The 18410-nt window shown below is 30.7% G+C and overlaps 1 protein-coding gene across 2 annotated transcripts in view; it reads left to right on the top strand.

Annotated features, from left to right (window-relative positions):
* LOC139514603 (cytosolic phospholipase A2-like) overlaps positions 1–18410 on the top strand; it is a 104608-nt gene that overhangs the window by 79730 nt on the left and 6468 nt on the right. For both annotated transcript variants that reach the window (XM_071304015.1, XM_071304018.1), the window contains 2 exons: positions 1631–2039; positions 3239–3342. In XM_071304015.1, the coding sequence (XP_071160116.1) occupies positions 1631–2039; positions 3239–3342 (513 nt within the window). The remainder of the gene's footprint in view (positions 1–1630; positions 2040–3238; positions 3343–18410) is intronic.

Consider the following 18410-nt stretch of genomic DNA (forward strand, 5'->3'; position numbering starts at 1 on the left):
GTGGGCTGCTACTTCATTTATAATTTTGGATATGACTTTCTGTTTATCATATTCAATATACGTCAACATTGTCTTCATCAATTTTATTATTCAATTCATCAAAACCTTGTTTTTCATTACAAGCTTTTCCGTATATCAATATACGGCAAGAGAATGAATATTTGTTGCTTACCGGAAATATAAGATACATCGATTTAAATTATGTACACAATAAATAATTGCTGTGTAGTTTCCATGTCTACATTTGATTTACGAGTACAATATAGTAAACATAAACAGAGAAAAGAGAAACGGTAAATATACAGGAATACATAAAGTTTCGTAAATAGTTGCAAAGGACCACATGTTACTTACATGCCATGAGGTTTCATAGCATTCAGTAATTTTTGAAACGCACATATATATGTGCGATAAAGATCTAGTGCATTTGAGCAAATTAAATTTATGTTATCCATCTAACTATTTTATTTTCAACAGATTCCCTAGTTTGACATTTTTAACCACGCGTGCATATATATTTTAATGTTTTTATTTAAATGCTTATATATGAAAATGTCACGTGTATTATACGTTCGTTTAATTAAATTGTGGAGCATGTGACTTAATAAGACTACGCATTTAAAGTTTGAAACAAAAAACGATAGATACATCGAGGTCGTTTTGCTTGGGTGATTTACCTGTAAAAAGCTCGGGTCTCATCCATGTTTAAAACGAATTAATGGATGTTTGAAATAGTTTAACGGGGGCGTGGCCTATTAGTTTAACGCAACTAACCAGCAACTTAATTTCAATTGATTCACCGCAGAGAAATCTATTTGACTGGCGTTAAAATGAATTGATATGAATTGATATGAATTAAATATAATTTTTAATTTTTGTCAATCTTTATCAATAAACGATCAATCTAATTTAAATAGCGTTAACACGTTTTTGTCCGTTCAAGTTAAATTCGGGTTACTAGTGTGTATGTTGCTTCGTCTGTTTATAAAACGTATTAAGAATCATAGTTATTACAGCGTGGACAACCGCATTACTTATCTTAGTAATAACACTGAATTATTTACCTTTAACTTTTTTGTCATCGGCTATTGATAACAGTGAGTTTATTCTCACTAAGCCTGTCAGAGGCCTTCCAGTTGGGATTTAGATATAATAAAAGAGTAAAGAACGAGAAGAAAAATTAGAAAGTTTAAGTATTCAACTTTGTTATTTTTCATGTTTTTTTTTTAATTTATAAAAAAGAAGATGTGGTATGATTGCCAATGAGACAATTATCTACAAAAGACCAAAATGACACAAACATTAACAACTATAGGTCATCGTACGGCCTTCAACAATGAGCAAAGCCCATACCGCATAGTCAGCTATAAAAGGCCCCGATAAGACAATGTTAGTTCATTTATGTTTTGGAGTTCAGTGTGACGTCCATTCTCACTGATTTAGGCGTTAAAAACCTTTGAGGACCCCACAGTTTGAATTTATATAACACGTACGATATAACAAGTTTGCGTTACAGACGAACTTTCACCTAATCTGACCAAGTCAAGTGATAAACGGAGCTTGATAAGAAATGGTCTTCTCCACGCTGTTATTGATGATTCTATCAAATTGCAAAGTTTCTTTGTTGTAGATTCTACAAACTTCAAAACTGTAGAAAAATCTGCCGATCCTTCCAGTAGTCATGAAACAAATGATATCGAAATCGATTCCCAACATTCCATTAACGAGGGTTACTATTCTGAAAATGATGATGTATTCCATGAAGAAGACGAAACATATGGATTTCATCAACCTAATATCTCAACTCCTAGTATAGAAGAACTGGCTGAAATGGAAGAATTGTTTAAAAGAATTTGCCACATACGCAAACAAGAGGGACGTAAATTTGAAGAGGAAACAAACGGAAATGAAAAAGATGATTTCAACGATGAGGCAAATGTAAATCGAGGAATTAGTAAATTTATGCATAGTTGTTCATTAGAAGGTGACGTGGAAATTGATGGTGCTTTTGACTACCCAAAAACTTTTGTAATGGAACAGTAAGTGTCTTGTCCATTTTAGTAAGATATGTTTAAGAATGGAATAGTTTCGTTTGATATTAAGTCATGCTTGTCCAAACTCTAACAATTTGACAATACAGTTTTCGTGTGATTTAACAACTCAAGATCACACTAACATCGTTGTATTTTTTATTTGTTGACTGCTTTTGCCGACTAGTAAAAAGAAATTATGACATGATTTAAGCCCTAAAACCAAATGAAGTTGTTAAATTGTTAAATTTTCTTATCCCAGGAATATATTACTATAACCATTTTTTAGCACACCTTTTGGGAATGTTGGTCCTAATTGCTCTTCAATTTTATACTTGTTTGGCTAACAAAATACTAGTATTTTGTTCGATGCGTCACTGATAAGTCTTAGGTAGACGAAACGCACGTCTGGCGTATTAAATTATAAACCTGGTACCTTTGATAACTAATTGTTTCAAACATATTGTCTAAAATCACATGGTTGATATGGATCACACTAAATGTATGTTTCATAGGATGTTAAGTTTATAGAGTGTCTCCGAGATTTTGATTGGTCAACAAATGAAATAAAAAAAAGGGAAAAATTCAACTTGTGACTGATATATTTATTTTAATAAAGCAGTTATGGTTAAACTAGCACAGGTAACAGTTATTACAAGGTCAATTATATCTGCGATCAAAATTACGAGGAAATACAACAGCTCTTTTATATTATGCATCACGGACGTGTACATTTACGCTGTTATGTTTTGCTATTATTCTGAAGTCACAAATCTTACAAGTAAAGTTTGTCAGCAAGTCCAGAACTACGATCATGTGACTTCTTATTGAGGTGTACGAAGTTATCAGTTCTTTTAAAAATACTTATGGGTCTCACAAATATGTTCTCTATCTAAATTGGTGTGTTAGAGATGTGTTTAAAGGAGTTTTGTTCCAGATTAGGGTTCCAGGCCTCTTTGAATCTTTAGTCTTGATCGATCAGTGAACTTAATGAAACAGAAAATAAAAACAAAACAATGATAGTTCTTAACTCTGTCATGACTGTACAAAAGGTGCGAATAAATCACAACGCAAGTGCAAATTTATAAACAATATGATACATTAGAAAGGATAAGTGAAGAATTTCATAAATTGATAGGCAGACAAATATCAAAAGAATCAAAATTTACCATTTTTCTTTTTATGTTTCTTACAATTATTCTTTGAAGGTGCATGAAGACTAGACGTCATAGGGCGGCAATGGTTAATAATCCTTTCTGGAATGTATCTTTTGATGAAACAGATAGTGCCTGTCCGCAAGGAAAACCAACTTGTAAGTTTGATAGTGCTTAACGCATAAATGTATCAAGTTAGAACGACAAAAGCTATGATTGTTTAATTTATTGCGCTTTGAAATAATTAAAAGGAGCCGTAAAATTCAATCAAGGTATTTTGTAGAAATGAACATTATATGAAAAGTACTTTACTTCAACATTTACTCATAGAAACCAACAACACCAAATAATAACATTAGATGGTCCGAGTACACAGTTATCGTCCTTTGATTTTCGTTGTCCACGAATATAGTCCTTAGTGTGGACAGTGTGTTACTTGCCAATTTTTGTTATACCCCTTCCAAATTTATTTCTCCATGTTTTATGCCTCATATAGCAAGTTGGGGGGTGAAATGACACTGTAAAAAAAGTTGGGTCATAAATATTAATGTAAAGTAGTGATTAGGTCCAGCTGAAAAAGGTCAAAAATTAGCACTTCGGAAGCTGTCAAAAGATTTCAAGACCCCCTTAACATAAGATTGTCCATATTTTGAGTTAGAGCTGATGAAGTTTTCTATAATTTTGATATAATTTGTCCCAAAAGTAGTACAACACACTGTAAAAATATTATTGAGAAAGCGCAGGTGGGTTTTTTTTTATTTTCATTTATTGTCTAAAAGAAATGCACTACGAAATAACTGTGTACTCGGACCTAAGAGGTGAAATCAGGAAATATAGAATCTGTACTTTGGCAACTTCCCTGAATGATTTGATGGTGCCAATTTGTCAAATAGCATAAAACTAAAGGATTTAAACTTTTATTTGATAGAATTTCTGCAAAAATGACCAATTTTGGCATTATATGGTCAAAATAAGCATTTCATAGCTTTTTCAATTTTGATGCATAAGTGGCATTCTGACTTTCTATCTGACATGTTTTCATGTGTCAATTTTTGTGTTTCTATGCTTTAATCCAGTTTTATTACTCATTTGTGAACTCTGAATCTACAGAAAAGAAGATTATCTCAGAAAATATGAGCAAAATGTGTTGTATAAATGACCCTCGTCTAACGCCCTGTTTGGATCAAGTTAAATGTGAGGAGCATGGCACATAAAAGTTGAAGTCCATAATAAATACCTCAATAAATTTGTATAAAAAGCACTTAACAATGTCTTTTGTACCTGTTTCATTTCACATAATATCTTTCTTTACCTCTGTAGGATAGCATGTGGTTCAAATATAAGCCTGTTGAGACTAAAATTGCATGCAAGTTTTTCACTAAAAAGTGAAAAATCTTTGTATCAGACCATACTGTCTACTAAAAAAGTTGAATGTAAGAGCCTTTTTGTGCTCAGATTTATTGTATCATGTCACCTGAGTATAGAAATGATAGAAAAGACACAAATTTTTATTTCCTATAACTTCAATATGCATTTTTAAATGTAAATATGTGCTACGGCCTAAATTGACCCTAAATTAATTTTAGTCTTACTTGGCCTAAGACCCTTTTAAACTAATATGATATGTTATTTGTAAGTTTTCTTTCCATTTAAAGTACATTAAGTACATATGTAAGGATTATTTATAATCAAAAAGCTTCACAAACTTAAAATTGCTGGAAAATATTACATCTTCATGTAAGGCCCGCTTCATTGGAAAACCTCCATTTTTAGGCACAGGCTCATATAAATTTGACTTTTGAAAAATTATGCTAAGTCTGATATAACAAATGAGTACTCTATTGCTTTAAATACATGATATATTATATATTAAGGCATTTTAAAAGTATTTTTTTGCAATATTTAAATTTTATAAGCCCCAAATGTTGATAGTTGAAATTTCTCAATTTTAACGTCTAAATTTAACACGCAAAGTTGAATATAGAATTAATCATATTGTCTATAATATATATCCTATTGCTATGAAACTTTGTAAGCAGTCTTGTAATATATTAAGCTTTAGTCATACCAAGTTTTATTAAGATTGGTCAACTTTTTCTATCCTATTAGGTCCGAGTACACAGTTATCGTCCTTTGATTTTCGTTGTCCACGAATATAGTCCTTAGTGTGGACAGTGTGTTACTTGCCAATTTTTGTTATACCCCTTCCAAATTTATTTCTCCATGTTTTATGCCTCATATAGCAAGTTGGGGGGTGAAATGACACTGTAAAAAAAGTTGGGTCATAAATATTAATGTAAAGTAGTGATTAGGTCCAGCTGAAAAAGGTCAAAAATTAGCACTTCGGAAGCTGTCAAAAGATTTCAAGACCCCCTTAACATAAGATTGTCCATATTTTGAGTTAGAGCTGATGAAGTTTTCTATAATTTTGATATAATTTGTCCCAAAAGTAGTACAACACACTGTAAAAATATTATTGAGAAAGCGCAGGTGGGTTTTTTTTTATTTTCATTTATTGTCTAAAAGAAATGCACTACGAAATAACTGTGTACTCGGACCTAAGAGGTGAAATCAGGAAATATAGAATCTGTACTTTGGCAACTTCCCTGAATGATTTGATGGTGCCAATTTGTCAAATAGCATAAAACTAAAGGATTTAAACTTTTATTTGATAGAATTTCTGCAAAAATGACCAATTTTGGCATTATATGGTCAAAATAAGCATTTCATAGCTTTTTCAATTTTGATGCATAAGTGGCATTCTGACTTTCTATCTGACATGTTTTCATGTGTCAATTTTTGTGTTTCTATGCTTTAATCCAGTTTTATTACTCATTTGTGAACTCTGAATCTACAGAAAAGAAGATTATCTCAGAAAATATGAGCAAAATGTGTTGTATAAATGACCCTCGTCTAACGCCCTGTTTGGATCAAGTTAAATGTGAGGAGCATGGCACATAAAAGTTGAAGTCCATAATAAATACCTCAATAAATTTGTATAAAAAGCACTTAACAATGTCTTTTGTACCTGTTTCATTTCACATAATATCTTTCTTTACCTCTGTAGGATAGCATGTGGTTCAAATATAAGCCTGTTGAGACTAAAATTGCATGCAAGTTTTTCACTAAAAAGTGAAAAATCTTTGTATCAGACCATACTGTCTACTAAAAAAGTTGAATGTAAGAGCCTTTTTGTGCTCAGATTTATTGTATCATGTCACCTGAGTATAGAAATGATAGAAAAGACACAAATTTTTATTTCCTATAACTTCAATATGCATTTTTAAATGTAAATATGTGCTACGGCCTAAATTGACCCTAAATTAATTTTAGTCTTACTTGGCCTAAGACCCTTTTAAACTAATATGATATGTTATTTGTAAGTTTTCTTTCCATTTAAAGTACATTAAGTACATATGTAAGGATTATTTATAATCAAAAAGCTTCACAAACTTAAAATTGCTGGAAAATATTACATCTTCATGTAAGGCCCGCTTCATTGGAAAACCTCCATTTTTAGGCACAGGCTCATATAAATTTGACTTTTGAAAAATTATGCTAAGTCTGATATAACAAATGAGTACTCTATTGCTTTAAATACATGATATATTATATATTAAGGCATTTTAAAAGTATTTTTTTGCAATATTTAAATTTTATAAGCCCCAAATGTTGATAGTTGAAATTTCTCAATTTTAACGTCTAAATTTAACACGCAAAGTTGAATATAGAATTAATCATATTGTCTATAATATATATCCTATTGCTATGAAACTTTGTAAGCAGTCTTGTAATATATTAAGCTTTAGTCATACCAAGTTTTATTAAGATTGGTCAACTTTTTCTATCCTATTAGGTCCGAGTACACAGTTATCGTCCTTTGATTTTCGTTGTCCACGAATATAGTCCTTAGTGTGGACAGTGTGTTACTTGCCAATTTTTGTTATACCCCTTCCAAATTTATTTCTCCATGTTTTATGCCTCATATAGCAAGTTGGGGGGTGAAATGACACTGTAAAAAAAGTTGGGTCATAAATATTAATGTAAAGTAGTGATTAGGTCCAGCTGAAAAAGGTCAAAAATTAGCACTTCGGAAGCTGTCAAAAGATTTCAAGACCCCCTTAACATAAGATTGTCCATATTTTGAGTTAGAGCTGATGAAGTTTTCTATAATTTTGATATAATTTGTCCCAAAAGTAGTACAACACACTGTAAAAATATTATTGAGAAAGCGCAGGTGGGTTTTTTTTTATTTTCATTTATTGTCTAAAAGAAATGCACTACGAAATAACTGTGTACTCGGACCTAAGAGGTGAAATCAGGAAATATAGAATCTGTACTTTGGCAACTTCCCTGAATGATTTGATGGTGCCAATTTGTCAAATAGCATAAAACTAAAGGATTTAAACTTTTATTTGATAGAATTTCTGCAAAAATGACCAATTTTGGCATTATATGGTCAAAATAAGCATTTCATAGCTTTTTCAATTTTGATGCATAAGTGGCATTCTGACTTTCTATCTGACATGTTTTCATGTGTCAATTTTTGTGTTTCTATGCTTTAATCCAGTTTTATTACTCATTTGTGAACTCTGAATCTACAGAAAAGAAGATTATCTCAGAAAATATGAGCAAAATGTGTTGTATAAATGACCCTCGTCTAACGCCCTGTTTGGATCAAGTTAAATGTGAGGAGCATGGCACATAAAAGTTGAAGTCCATAATAAATACCTCAATAAATTTGTATAAAAAGCACTTAACAATGTCTTTTGTACCTGTTTCATTTCACATAATATCTTTCTTTACCTCTGTAGGATAGCATGTGGTTCAAATATAAGCCTGTTGAGACTAAAATTGCATGCAAGTTTTTCACTAAAAAGTGAAAAATCTTTGTATCAGACCATACTGTCTACTAAAAAAGTTGAATGTAAGAGCCTTTTTGTGCTCAGATTTATTGTATCATGTCACCTGAGTATAGAAATGATAGAAAAGACACAAATTTTTATTTCCTATAACTTCAATATGCATTTTTAAATGTAAATATGTGCTACGGCCTAAATTGACCCTAAATTAATTTTAGTCTTACTTGGCCTAAGACCCTTTTAAACTAATATGATATGTTATTTGTAAGTTTTCTTTCCATTTAAAGTACATTAAGTACATATGTAAGGATTATTTATAATCAAAAAGCTTCACAAACTTAAAATTGCTGGAAAATATTACATCTTCATGTAAGGCCCGCTTCATTGGAAAACCTCCATTTTTAGGCACAGGCTCATATAAATTTGACTTTTGAAAAATTATGCTAAGTCTGATATAACAAATGAGTACTCTATTGCTTTAAATACATGATATATTATATATTAAGGCATTTTAAAAGTATTTTTTTGCAATATTTAAATTTTATAAGCCCCAAATGTTGATAGTTGAAATTTCTCAATTTTAACGTCTAAATTTAACACGCAAAGTTGAATATAGAATTAATCATATTGTCTATAATATATATCCTATTGCTATGAAACTTTGTAAGCAGTCTTGTAATATATTAAGCTTTAGTCATACCAAGTTTTATTAAGATTGGTCAACTTTTTCTATCCTATTAGGTCCGAGTACACAGTTATCGTCCTTTGATTTTCGTTGTCCACGAATATAGTCCTTAGTGTGGACAGTGTGTTACTTGCCAATTTTTGTTATACCCCTTCCAAATTTATTTCTCCATGTTTTATGCCTCATATAGCAAGTTGGGGGGTGAAATGACACTGTAAAAAAAGTTGGGTCATAAATATTAATGTAAAGTAGTGATTAGGTCCAGCTGAAAAAGGTCAAAAATTAGCACTTCGGAAGCTGTCAAAAGATTTCAAGACCCCCTTAACATAAGATTGTCCATATTTTGAGTTAGAGCTGATGAAGTTTTCTATAATTTTGATATAATTTGTCCCAAAAGTAGTACAACACACTGTAAAAATATTATTGAGAAAGCGCAGGTGGGTTTTTTTTTATTTTCATTTATTGTCTAAAAGAAATGCACTACGAAATAACTGTGTACTCGGACCTAAGAGGTGAAATCAGGAAATATAGAATCTGTACTTTGGCAACTTCCCTGAATGATTTGATGGTGCCAATTTGTCAAATAGCATAAAACTAAAGGATTTAAACTTTTATTTGATAGAATTTCTGCAAAAATGACCAATTTTGGCATTATATGGTCAAAATAAGCATTTCATAGCTTTTTCAATTTTGATGCATAAGTGGCATTCTGACTTTCTATCTGACATGTTTTCATGTGTCAATTTTTGTGTTTCTATGCTTTAATCCAGTTTTATTACTCATTTGTGAACTCTGAATCTACAGAAAAGAAGATTATCTCAGAAAATATGAGCAAAATGTGTTGTATAAATGACCCTCGTCTAACGCCCTGTTTGGATCAAGTTAAATGTGAGGAGCATGGCACATAAAAGTTGAAGTCCATAATAAATACCTCAATAAATTTGTATAAAAAGCACTTAACAATGTCTTTTGTACCTGTTTCATTTCACATAATATCTTTCTTTACCTCTGTAGGATAGCATGTGGTTCAAATATAAGCCTGTTGAGACTAAAATTGCATGCAAGTTTTTCACTAAAAAGTGAAAAATCTTTGTATCAGACCATACTGTCTACTAAAAAAGTTGAATGTAAGAGCCTTTTTGTGCTCAGATTTATTGTATCATGTCACCTGAGTATAGAAATGATAGAAAAGACACAAATTTTTATTTCCTATAACTTCAATATGCATTTTTAAATGTAAATATGTGCTACGGCCTAAATTGACCCTAAATTAATTTTAGTCTTACTTGGCCTAAGACCCTTTTAAACTAATATGATATGTTATTTGTAAGTTTTCTTTCCATTTAAAGTACATTAAGTACATATGTAAGGATTATTTATAATCAAAAAGCTTCACAAACTTAAAATTGCTGGAAAATATTACATCTTCATGTAAGGCCCGCTTCATTGGAAAACCTCCATTTTTAGGCACAGGCTCATATAAATTTGACTTTTGAAAAATTATGCTAAGTCTGATATAACAAATGAGTACTCTATTGCTTTAAATACATGATATATTATATATTAAGGCATTTTAAAAGTATTTTTTTGCAATATTTAAATTTTATAAGCCCCAAATGTTGATAGTTGAAATTTCTCAATTTTAACGTCTAAATTTAACACGCAAAGTTGAATATAGAATTAATCATATTGTCTATAATATATATCCTATTGCTATGAAACTTTGTAAGCAGTCTTGTAATATATTAAGCTTTAGTCATACCAAGTTTTATTAAGATTGGTCAACTTTTTCTATCCTATTAGGTCCGAGTACACAGTTATCGTCCTTTGATTTTCGTTGTCCACGAATATAGTCCTTAGTGTGGACAGTGTGTTACTTGCCAATTTTTGTTATACCCCTTCCAAATTTATTTCTCCATGTTTTATGCCTCATATAGCAAGTTGGGGGGTGAAATGACACTGTAAAAAAAGTTGGGTCATAAATATTAATGTAAAGTAGTGATTAGGTCCAGCTGAAAAAGGTCAAAAATTAGCACTTCGGAAGCTGTCAAAAGATTTCAAGACCCCCTTAACATAAGATTGTCCATATTTTGAGTTAGAGCTGATGAAGTTTTCTATAATTTTGATATAATTTGTCCCAAAAGTAGTACAACACACTGTAAAAATATTATTGAGAAAGCGCAGGTGGGTTTTTTTTTATTTTCATTTATTGTCTAAAAGAAATGCACTACGAAATAACTGTGTACTCGGACCTAAGAGGTGAAATCAGGAAATATAGAATCTGTACTTTGGCAACTTCCCTGAATGATTTGATGGTGCCAATTTGTCAAATAGCATAAAACTAAAGGATTTAAACTTTTATTTGATAGAATTTCTGCAAAAATGACCAATTTTGGCATTATATGGTCAAAATAAGCATTTCATAGCTTTTTCAATTTTGATGCATAAGTGGCATTCTGACTTTCTATCTGACATGTTTTCATGTGTCAATTTTTGTGTTTCTATGCTTTAATCCAGTTTTATTACTCATTTGTGAACTCTGAATCTACAGAAAAGAAGATTATCTCAGAAAATATGAGCAAAATGTGTTGTATAAATGACCCTCGTCTAACGCCCTGTTTGGATCAAGTTAAATGTGAGGAGCATGGCACATAAAAGTTGAAGTCCATAATAAATACCTCAATAAATTTGTATAAAAAGCACTTAACAATGTCTTTTGTACCTGTTTCATTTCACATAATATCTTTCTTTACCTCTGTAGGATAGCATGTGGTTCAAATATAAGCCTGTTGAGACTAAAATTGCATGCAAGTTTTTCACTAAAAAGTGAAAAATCTTTGTATCAGACCATACTGTCTACTAAAAAAGTTGAATGTAAGAGCCTTTTTGTGCTCAGATTTATTGTATCATGTCACCTGAGTATAGAAATGATAGAAAAGACACAAATTTTTATTTCCTATAACTTCAATATGCATTTTTAAATGTAAATATGTGCTACGGCCTAAATTGACCCTAAATTAATTTTAGTCTTACTTGGCCTAAGACCCTTTTAAACTAATATGATATGTTATTTGTAAGTTTTCTTTCCATTTAAAGTACATTAAGTACATATGTAAGGATTATTTATAATCAAAAAGCTTCACAAACTTAAAATTGCTGGAAAATATTACATCTTCATGTAAGGCCCGCTTCATTGGAAAACCTCCATTTTTAGGCACAGGCTCATATAAATTTGACTTTTGAAAAATTATGCTAAGTCTGATATAACAAATGAGTACTCTATTGCTTTAAATACATGATATATTATATATTAAGGCATTTTAAAAGTATTTTTTTGCAATATTTAAATTTTATAAGCCCCAAATGTTGATAGTTGAAATTTCTCAATTTTAACGTCTAAATTTAACACGCAAAGTTGAATATAGAATTAATCATATTGTCTATAATATATATCCTATTGCTATGAAACTTTGTAAGCAGTCTTGTAATATATTAAGCTTTAGTCATACCAAGTTTTATTAAGATTGGTCAACTTTTTCTATCCTATTAGGTCCGAGTACACAGTTATCGTCCTTTGATTTTCGTTGTCCACGAATATAGTCCTTAGTGTGGACAGTGTGTTACTTGCCAATTTTTGTTATACCCCTTCCAAATTTATTTCTCCATGTTTTATGCCTCATATAGCAAGTTGGGGGGTGAAATGACACTGTAAAAAAAGTTGGGTCATAAATATTAATGTAAAGTAGTGATTAGGTCCAGCTGAAAAAGGTCAAAAATTAGCACTTCGGAAGCTGTCAAAAGATTTCAAGACCCCCTTAACATAAGATTGTCCATATTTTGAGTTAGAGCTGATGAAGTTTTCTATAATTTTGATATAATTTGTCCCAAAAGTAGTACAACACACTGTAAAAATATTATTGAGAAAGCGCAGGTGGGTTTTTTTTTATTTTCATTTATTGTCTAAAAGAAATGCACTACGAAATAACTGTGTACTCGGACCTAAGAGGTGAAATCAGGAAATATAGAATCTGTACTTTGGCAACTTCCCTGAATGATTTGATGGTGCCAATTTGTCAAATAGCATAAAACTAAAGGATTTAAACTTTTATTTGATAGAATTTCTGCAAAAATGACCAATTTTGGCATTATATGGTCAAAATAAGCATTTCATAGCTTTTTCAATTTTGATGCATAAGTGGCATTCTGACTTTCTATCTGACATGTTTTCATGTGTCAATTTTTGTGTTTCTATGCTTTAATCCAGTTTTATTACTCATTTGTGAACTCTGAATCTACAGAAAAGAAGATTATCTCAGAAAATATGAGCAAAATGTGTTGTATAAATGACCCTCGTCTAACGCCCTGTTTGGATCAAGTTAAATGTGAGGAGCATGGCACATAAAAGTTGAAGTCCATAATAAATACCTCAATAAATTTGTATAAAAAGCACTTAACAATGTCTTTTGTACCTGTTTCATTTCACATAATATCTTTCTTTACCTCTGTAGGATAGCATGTGGTTCAAATATAAGCCTGTTGAGACTAAAATTGCATGCAAGTTTTTCACTAAAAAGTGAAAAATCTTTGTATCAGACCATACTGTCTACTAAAAAAGTGAATGTAAGAGCCTTTTTGTGCTCAGATTTATTGTATCATGTCACCTGAGTATAGAAATGATAGAAAAGACACAAATTTTTATTTCCTATAACTTCAATATGCATTTTTAAATGTAAATATGTGCTACGGCCTAAATTGACCCTAAATTAATTTTAGTCTTACTTGGCCTAAGACCCTTTTAAACTAATATGATATGTTATTTGTAAGTTTTCTTTCCATTTAAAGTACATTAAGTACATATGTAAGGATTATTTATAATCAAAAAGCTTCACAAACTTAAAATTGCTGGAAAATATTACATCTTCATGTAAGGCCCGCTTCATTGGAAAACCTCCATTTTTAGGCACAGGCTCATATAAATTTGACTTTTGAAAAATTATGCTAAGTCTGATATAACAAATGAGTACTCTATTGCTTTAAATACATGATATATTATATATTAAGGCATTTTAAAAGTATTTTTTTGCAATATTTAAATTTTATAAGCCCCAAATGTTGATAGTTGAAATTTCTCAATTTTAACGTCTAAATTTAACACGCAAAGTTGAATATAGAATTAATCATATTGTCTATAATATATATCCTATTGCTATGAAACTTTGTAAGCAGTCTTGTAATATATTAAGCTTTAGTCATACCAAGTTTATTAAGATTGGTCAACTTTTTCTATCCTATTAGGTCCGAGTACACAGTTATCGTCCTTTGATTTCGTTGTCCACGAATATAGTCCTTAGTGTGGACAGTGTGTTACTTGCCAATTTTTGTTATACCCCTTCCAAATTTATTTCTCCATGTTTTATGCCTCATATAGCAAGTTGGGGGTGAAATGACACTGTAAAAAAAGTTGGGTCATAAATATTAATGTAAAGTAGTGATTAGGTCCAGCTGAAAAAGGTCAAAAATTAGCACTTCGGAAGCTGTCAAAAGATTTCAAGACCCCCTTAACATAAGATTGTCCATATTTTGAGTTAGAGCTGATGAAGTTTTCTATAATTTTGATATAATTTGTCCCAAAAGTAGTACAACACACTGTAAAAATATTATTGAGAAAGCGCAGGTGGGTTTTTTTTTATTTTCATTTATTGTCTAAAAGAAATGCACTACGAAATAACTGTGTACTCGGACCTAAGAGGTGAAATCAGGAAATATAGAATCTGTACTTTGGCAACTTCCCTGAATGATTTGATGGTGCCAATTTGTCAAATAGCATAAAACTAAAGGATTTAAACTTTTATTTGATAGAATTTCTGCAAAAATGACCAATTTTGGCATTATATGGTCAAAATAAGCATTTCATAGCTTTTTCAATTTTGATGCATAAGTGGCATTCTGACTTTCTATCTGACATGTTTTCATGTGTCAATTTTTGTGTTTCTATGCTTTAATCCAGTTTTATTACTCATTTGTGAACTCTGAATCTACAGAAAAGAAGATTATCTCAGAAAATATGAGCAAAATGTGTTGTATAAATGACCCTCGTCTAACGCCCTGTTTGGATCAAGTTAAATGTGAGGAGCATGGCACATAAAAGTTGAAGTCCATAATAAATACCTCAATAAATTTGTATAAAAAGCACTTAACAATGTCTTTTGTACCTGTTTCATTTCACATAATATCTTTCTTTACCTCTGTAGGATAGCATGTGGTTCAAATATAAGCCTGTTGAGACTAAAATTGCATGCAAGTTTTTCACTAAAAAGTGAAAAATCTTTGTATCAGACCATACTGTCTACTAAAAAAGTTGAATGTAAGAGCCTTTTTGTGCTCAGATTTATTGTATCATGTCACCTGAGTATAGAAATGATAGAAAAGACACAAATTTTTATTTCCTATAACTTCAATATGCATTTTTAAATGTAAATATGTGCTACGGCCTAAATTGACCCTAAATTAATTTTAGTCTTACTTGCCTAAGACCCTTTTAAACTAATATGATATGTTATTTGTAAGTTTTCTTTCCATTTAAAGTACATTAAGTACATATGTAAGGATTATTTATAATCAAAAAGCTTCACAAACTTAAAATTGCTGGAAAATATTACATCTTCATGTAAGGCCCGCTTCATTGGAAAACCTCCATTTTTAGGCACAGGCTCATATAAATTTGACTTTTGAAAAATTATGCTAAGTCTGATATAACAAATGAGTACTCTATTGCTTTAAATACATGATATATTATATATTAAGGCATTTTAAAAGTATTTTTTTGCAATATTTAAATTTTATAAGCCCCAAATGTTGATAGTTGAAATTTCTCAATTTTAACGTCTAAATTTAACACGCAAAGTTGAATATAGAATTAATCATATTGTCTATAATATATATCCTATTGCTATGAAACTTTGTAAGCAGTCTTGTAATATATTAAGCTTTAGTCATACCAAGTTTTATTAAGATTGGTCAACTTTTTCTATCCTATTAGGTCCGAGTACACAGTTATCGTCCTTTGATTTTCGTTGTCCACGAATATAGTCCTTAGTGTGGACAGTGTGTTACTTGCCAATTTTTGTTATACCCCTTCCAAATTTATTTCTCCATGTTTTATGCCTCATATAGCAAGTTGGGGGGTGAAATGACACTGTAAAAAAAGTTGGGTCATAAATATTAATGTAAAGTAGTGATTAGGTCCAGCTGAAAAAGGTCAAAAATTAGCACTTCGGAAGCTGTCAAAAGATTTCAAGACCCCCTTAACATAAGATTGTCCATATTTTGAGTTAGAGCTGATGAAGTTTTCTATAATTTTGATATAATTTGTCCCAAAAGTAGTACAACACACTGTAAAAATATTATGAGAAAGCGCAGGTGGGTTTTTTTTTATTTTCATTTATTGTCTAAAAGAAATGCACTACGAAATAACTGTGTACTCGGACCTAAGAGGTGAAATCAGGAAATATAGAATCTGTACTTTGGCAACTTCCCTGAATGATTTGATGGTGCCAATTTGTCAAATAGCATAAAACTAAAGGATTTAAACTTTTATTTGATAGAATTTCTGCAAAAATGACCAATTTTGGCATTATATGGTCAAAATAAGCATTTCATAGCTTTTTCAATTTGATGCATAAGTGGCATTCTGACTTTCTATCTGACATGTTTTCATGTGTCAATTTTTGTGTTTCTATGCTTTAATCCAGTTTTATTACTCATTTGTGAACTCTGAATCTACAGAAAGAAGATTATCTCAGAAAATATGAGCAAAATGTGTTGTATAAATGACCCTCGTCTAACGCCCTGTTTGGATCAAGTTAAATGTGAGGAGCATGGCACATAAAAGTTGAAGTCCATAATAAATACCTCAATAAATTGTATAAAAAGCACTTAACAATGTCTTTTGTACCTGTTTCATTTCACATAATATCTTTCTTTACCTCTGTAGGATAGCATGTGGTTCAAATATAAGCCTGTTGAGACTAAAATTGCATGCAAGTTTTTCACTAAAAAGTGAAAAATCTTTGTATCAGACCATACTGTCTACTAAAAAAGTTGAATGTAAGAGCCTTTTTGTGCTCAGATTTATTGTATCATGTCACCTGAGTATAGAAATGATAGAAAAGACACAAATTTTTATTTCCTATAACTTCAATATGCATTTTTAAATGTAAATATGTGCTACGGCCTAAATTGACCCTAAATTAATTTTAGTCTTACTTGGCCTAAGACCCTTTTAAACTAATATGATATGTTATTTGTAAGTTTTCTTTCCATTTAAAGTACATTAAGTACATATGTAAGGATTATTTATAATCAAAAAGCTTCACAAACTTAAAATTGCTGGAAAATATTACATCTTCATGTAAGGCCCGCTTCATTGGAAAACCTCCATTTTTAGGCACAGGCTCATATAAATTTGACTTTTGAAAAATTATGCTAAGTCTGATATAACAAATGAGTACTCTATTGCTTTAAATACATGATATATTATATATTAAGGCATTTTAAAAGTATTTTTTTGCAATATTTAAATTTTATAAGCCCCAAATGTTGATAGTTGAAATTTCTCAATTTTAACGTCTAAATTTAACACGCAAAGTTGAATATAGAATTAATCATATTGTCTATAATATATATCCTATTGCTATGAAACTTTGTAAGCAGTCTTGTAATATATTAAGCTTTAGTCATACCAAGTTTTATTAAGATTGGTCAACTTTTTCTATCCTATTAGGTCCGAGTACACAGTTATCGTCCTTTGATTTTCGTTGTCCACGAATATAGTCCTTAGTGTGGACAGTGTGTTACTTGCCAATTTTTGTTATACCCCTTCCAAATTTATTTCTCCATGTTTTATGCCTCATATAGCAAGTTGGGGGTGAAATGACACTGTAAAAAAAGTTGGGTCATAAATATTAATGTAAAGTAGTGATTAGGTCCAGCTGAAAAAGGTCAAAAATTAGCACTTCGGAAGCTGTCAAAAGATTTCAAGACCCCCTTAACATAAGATTGTCCATATTTTGAGTTAGAGCTGATGAAGTTTTCTATAATTTTGATATAATTTGTCCCAAAAGTAGTACAACACACTGTAAAAATATTATTGAGAAAGCGCAGGTGGTTTTTTTTTATTTTCATTTATTGTCTAAAAGAAATGCACTACGAAATAACTGTGTACTCGGACCTAAGAGGTGAAATCAGGAAATATAGAATCTGTACTTTGGCAACTTCCCTGAATGATTTGATGGTGCCAATTTGTCAAATAGCATAAAACTAAAGGATTTAAACTTTTATTTGATAGAATTTCTGCAAAAATGACCAATTTTGGCATTATATGGTCAAAATAAGCATTTCATAGCTTTTTCAATTTTGATGCATAAGTGGCATTCTGACTTTCTATCTGACATGTTTTCATGTGTCAATTTTTGTGTTTCTATGCTTTAATCCAGTTTTATTACTCATTTGTGAACTCTGAATCTACAGAAAAGAAGATTATCTCAGAAAATATGAGCAAAATGTGTTGTATAAATGACCCTCGTCTAACGCCCTGTTTGGATCAAGTTAAATGTGAGGAGCATGGCACATAAAAGTTGAAGTCCATAATAAATACCTCAATAAATTTGTATAAAAAGCA

Source organism: Mytilus edulis, chromosome 3, assembly GCF_963676685.1.
Source record: "Mytilus edulis chromosome 3, xbMytEdul2.2, whole genome shotgun sequence".
In the NCBI taxonomy this organism is placed as follows: Eukaryota; Metazoa; Mollusca; class Bivalvia; order Mytilida; family Mytilidae; genus Mytilus; species Mytilus edulis.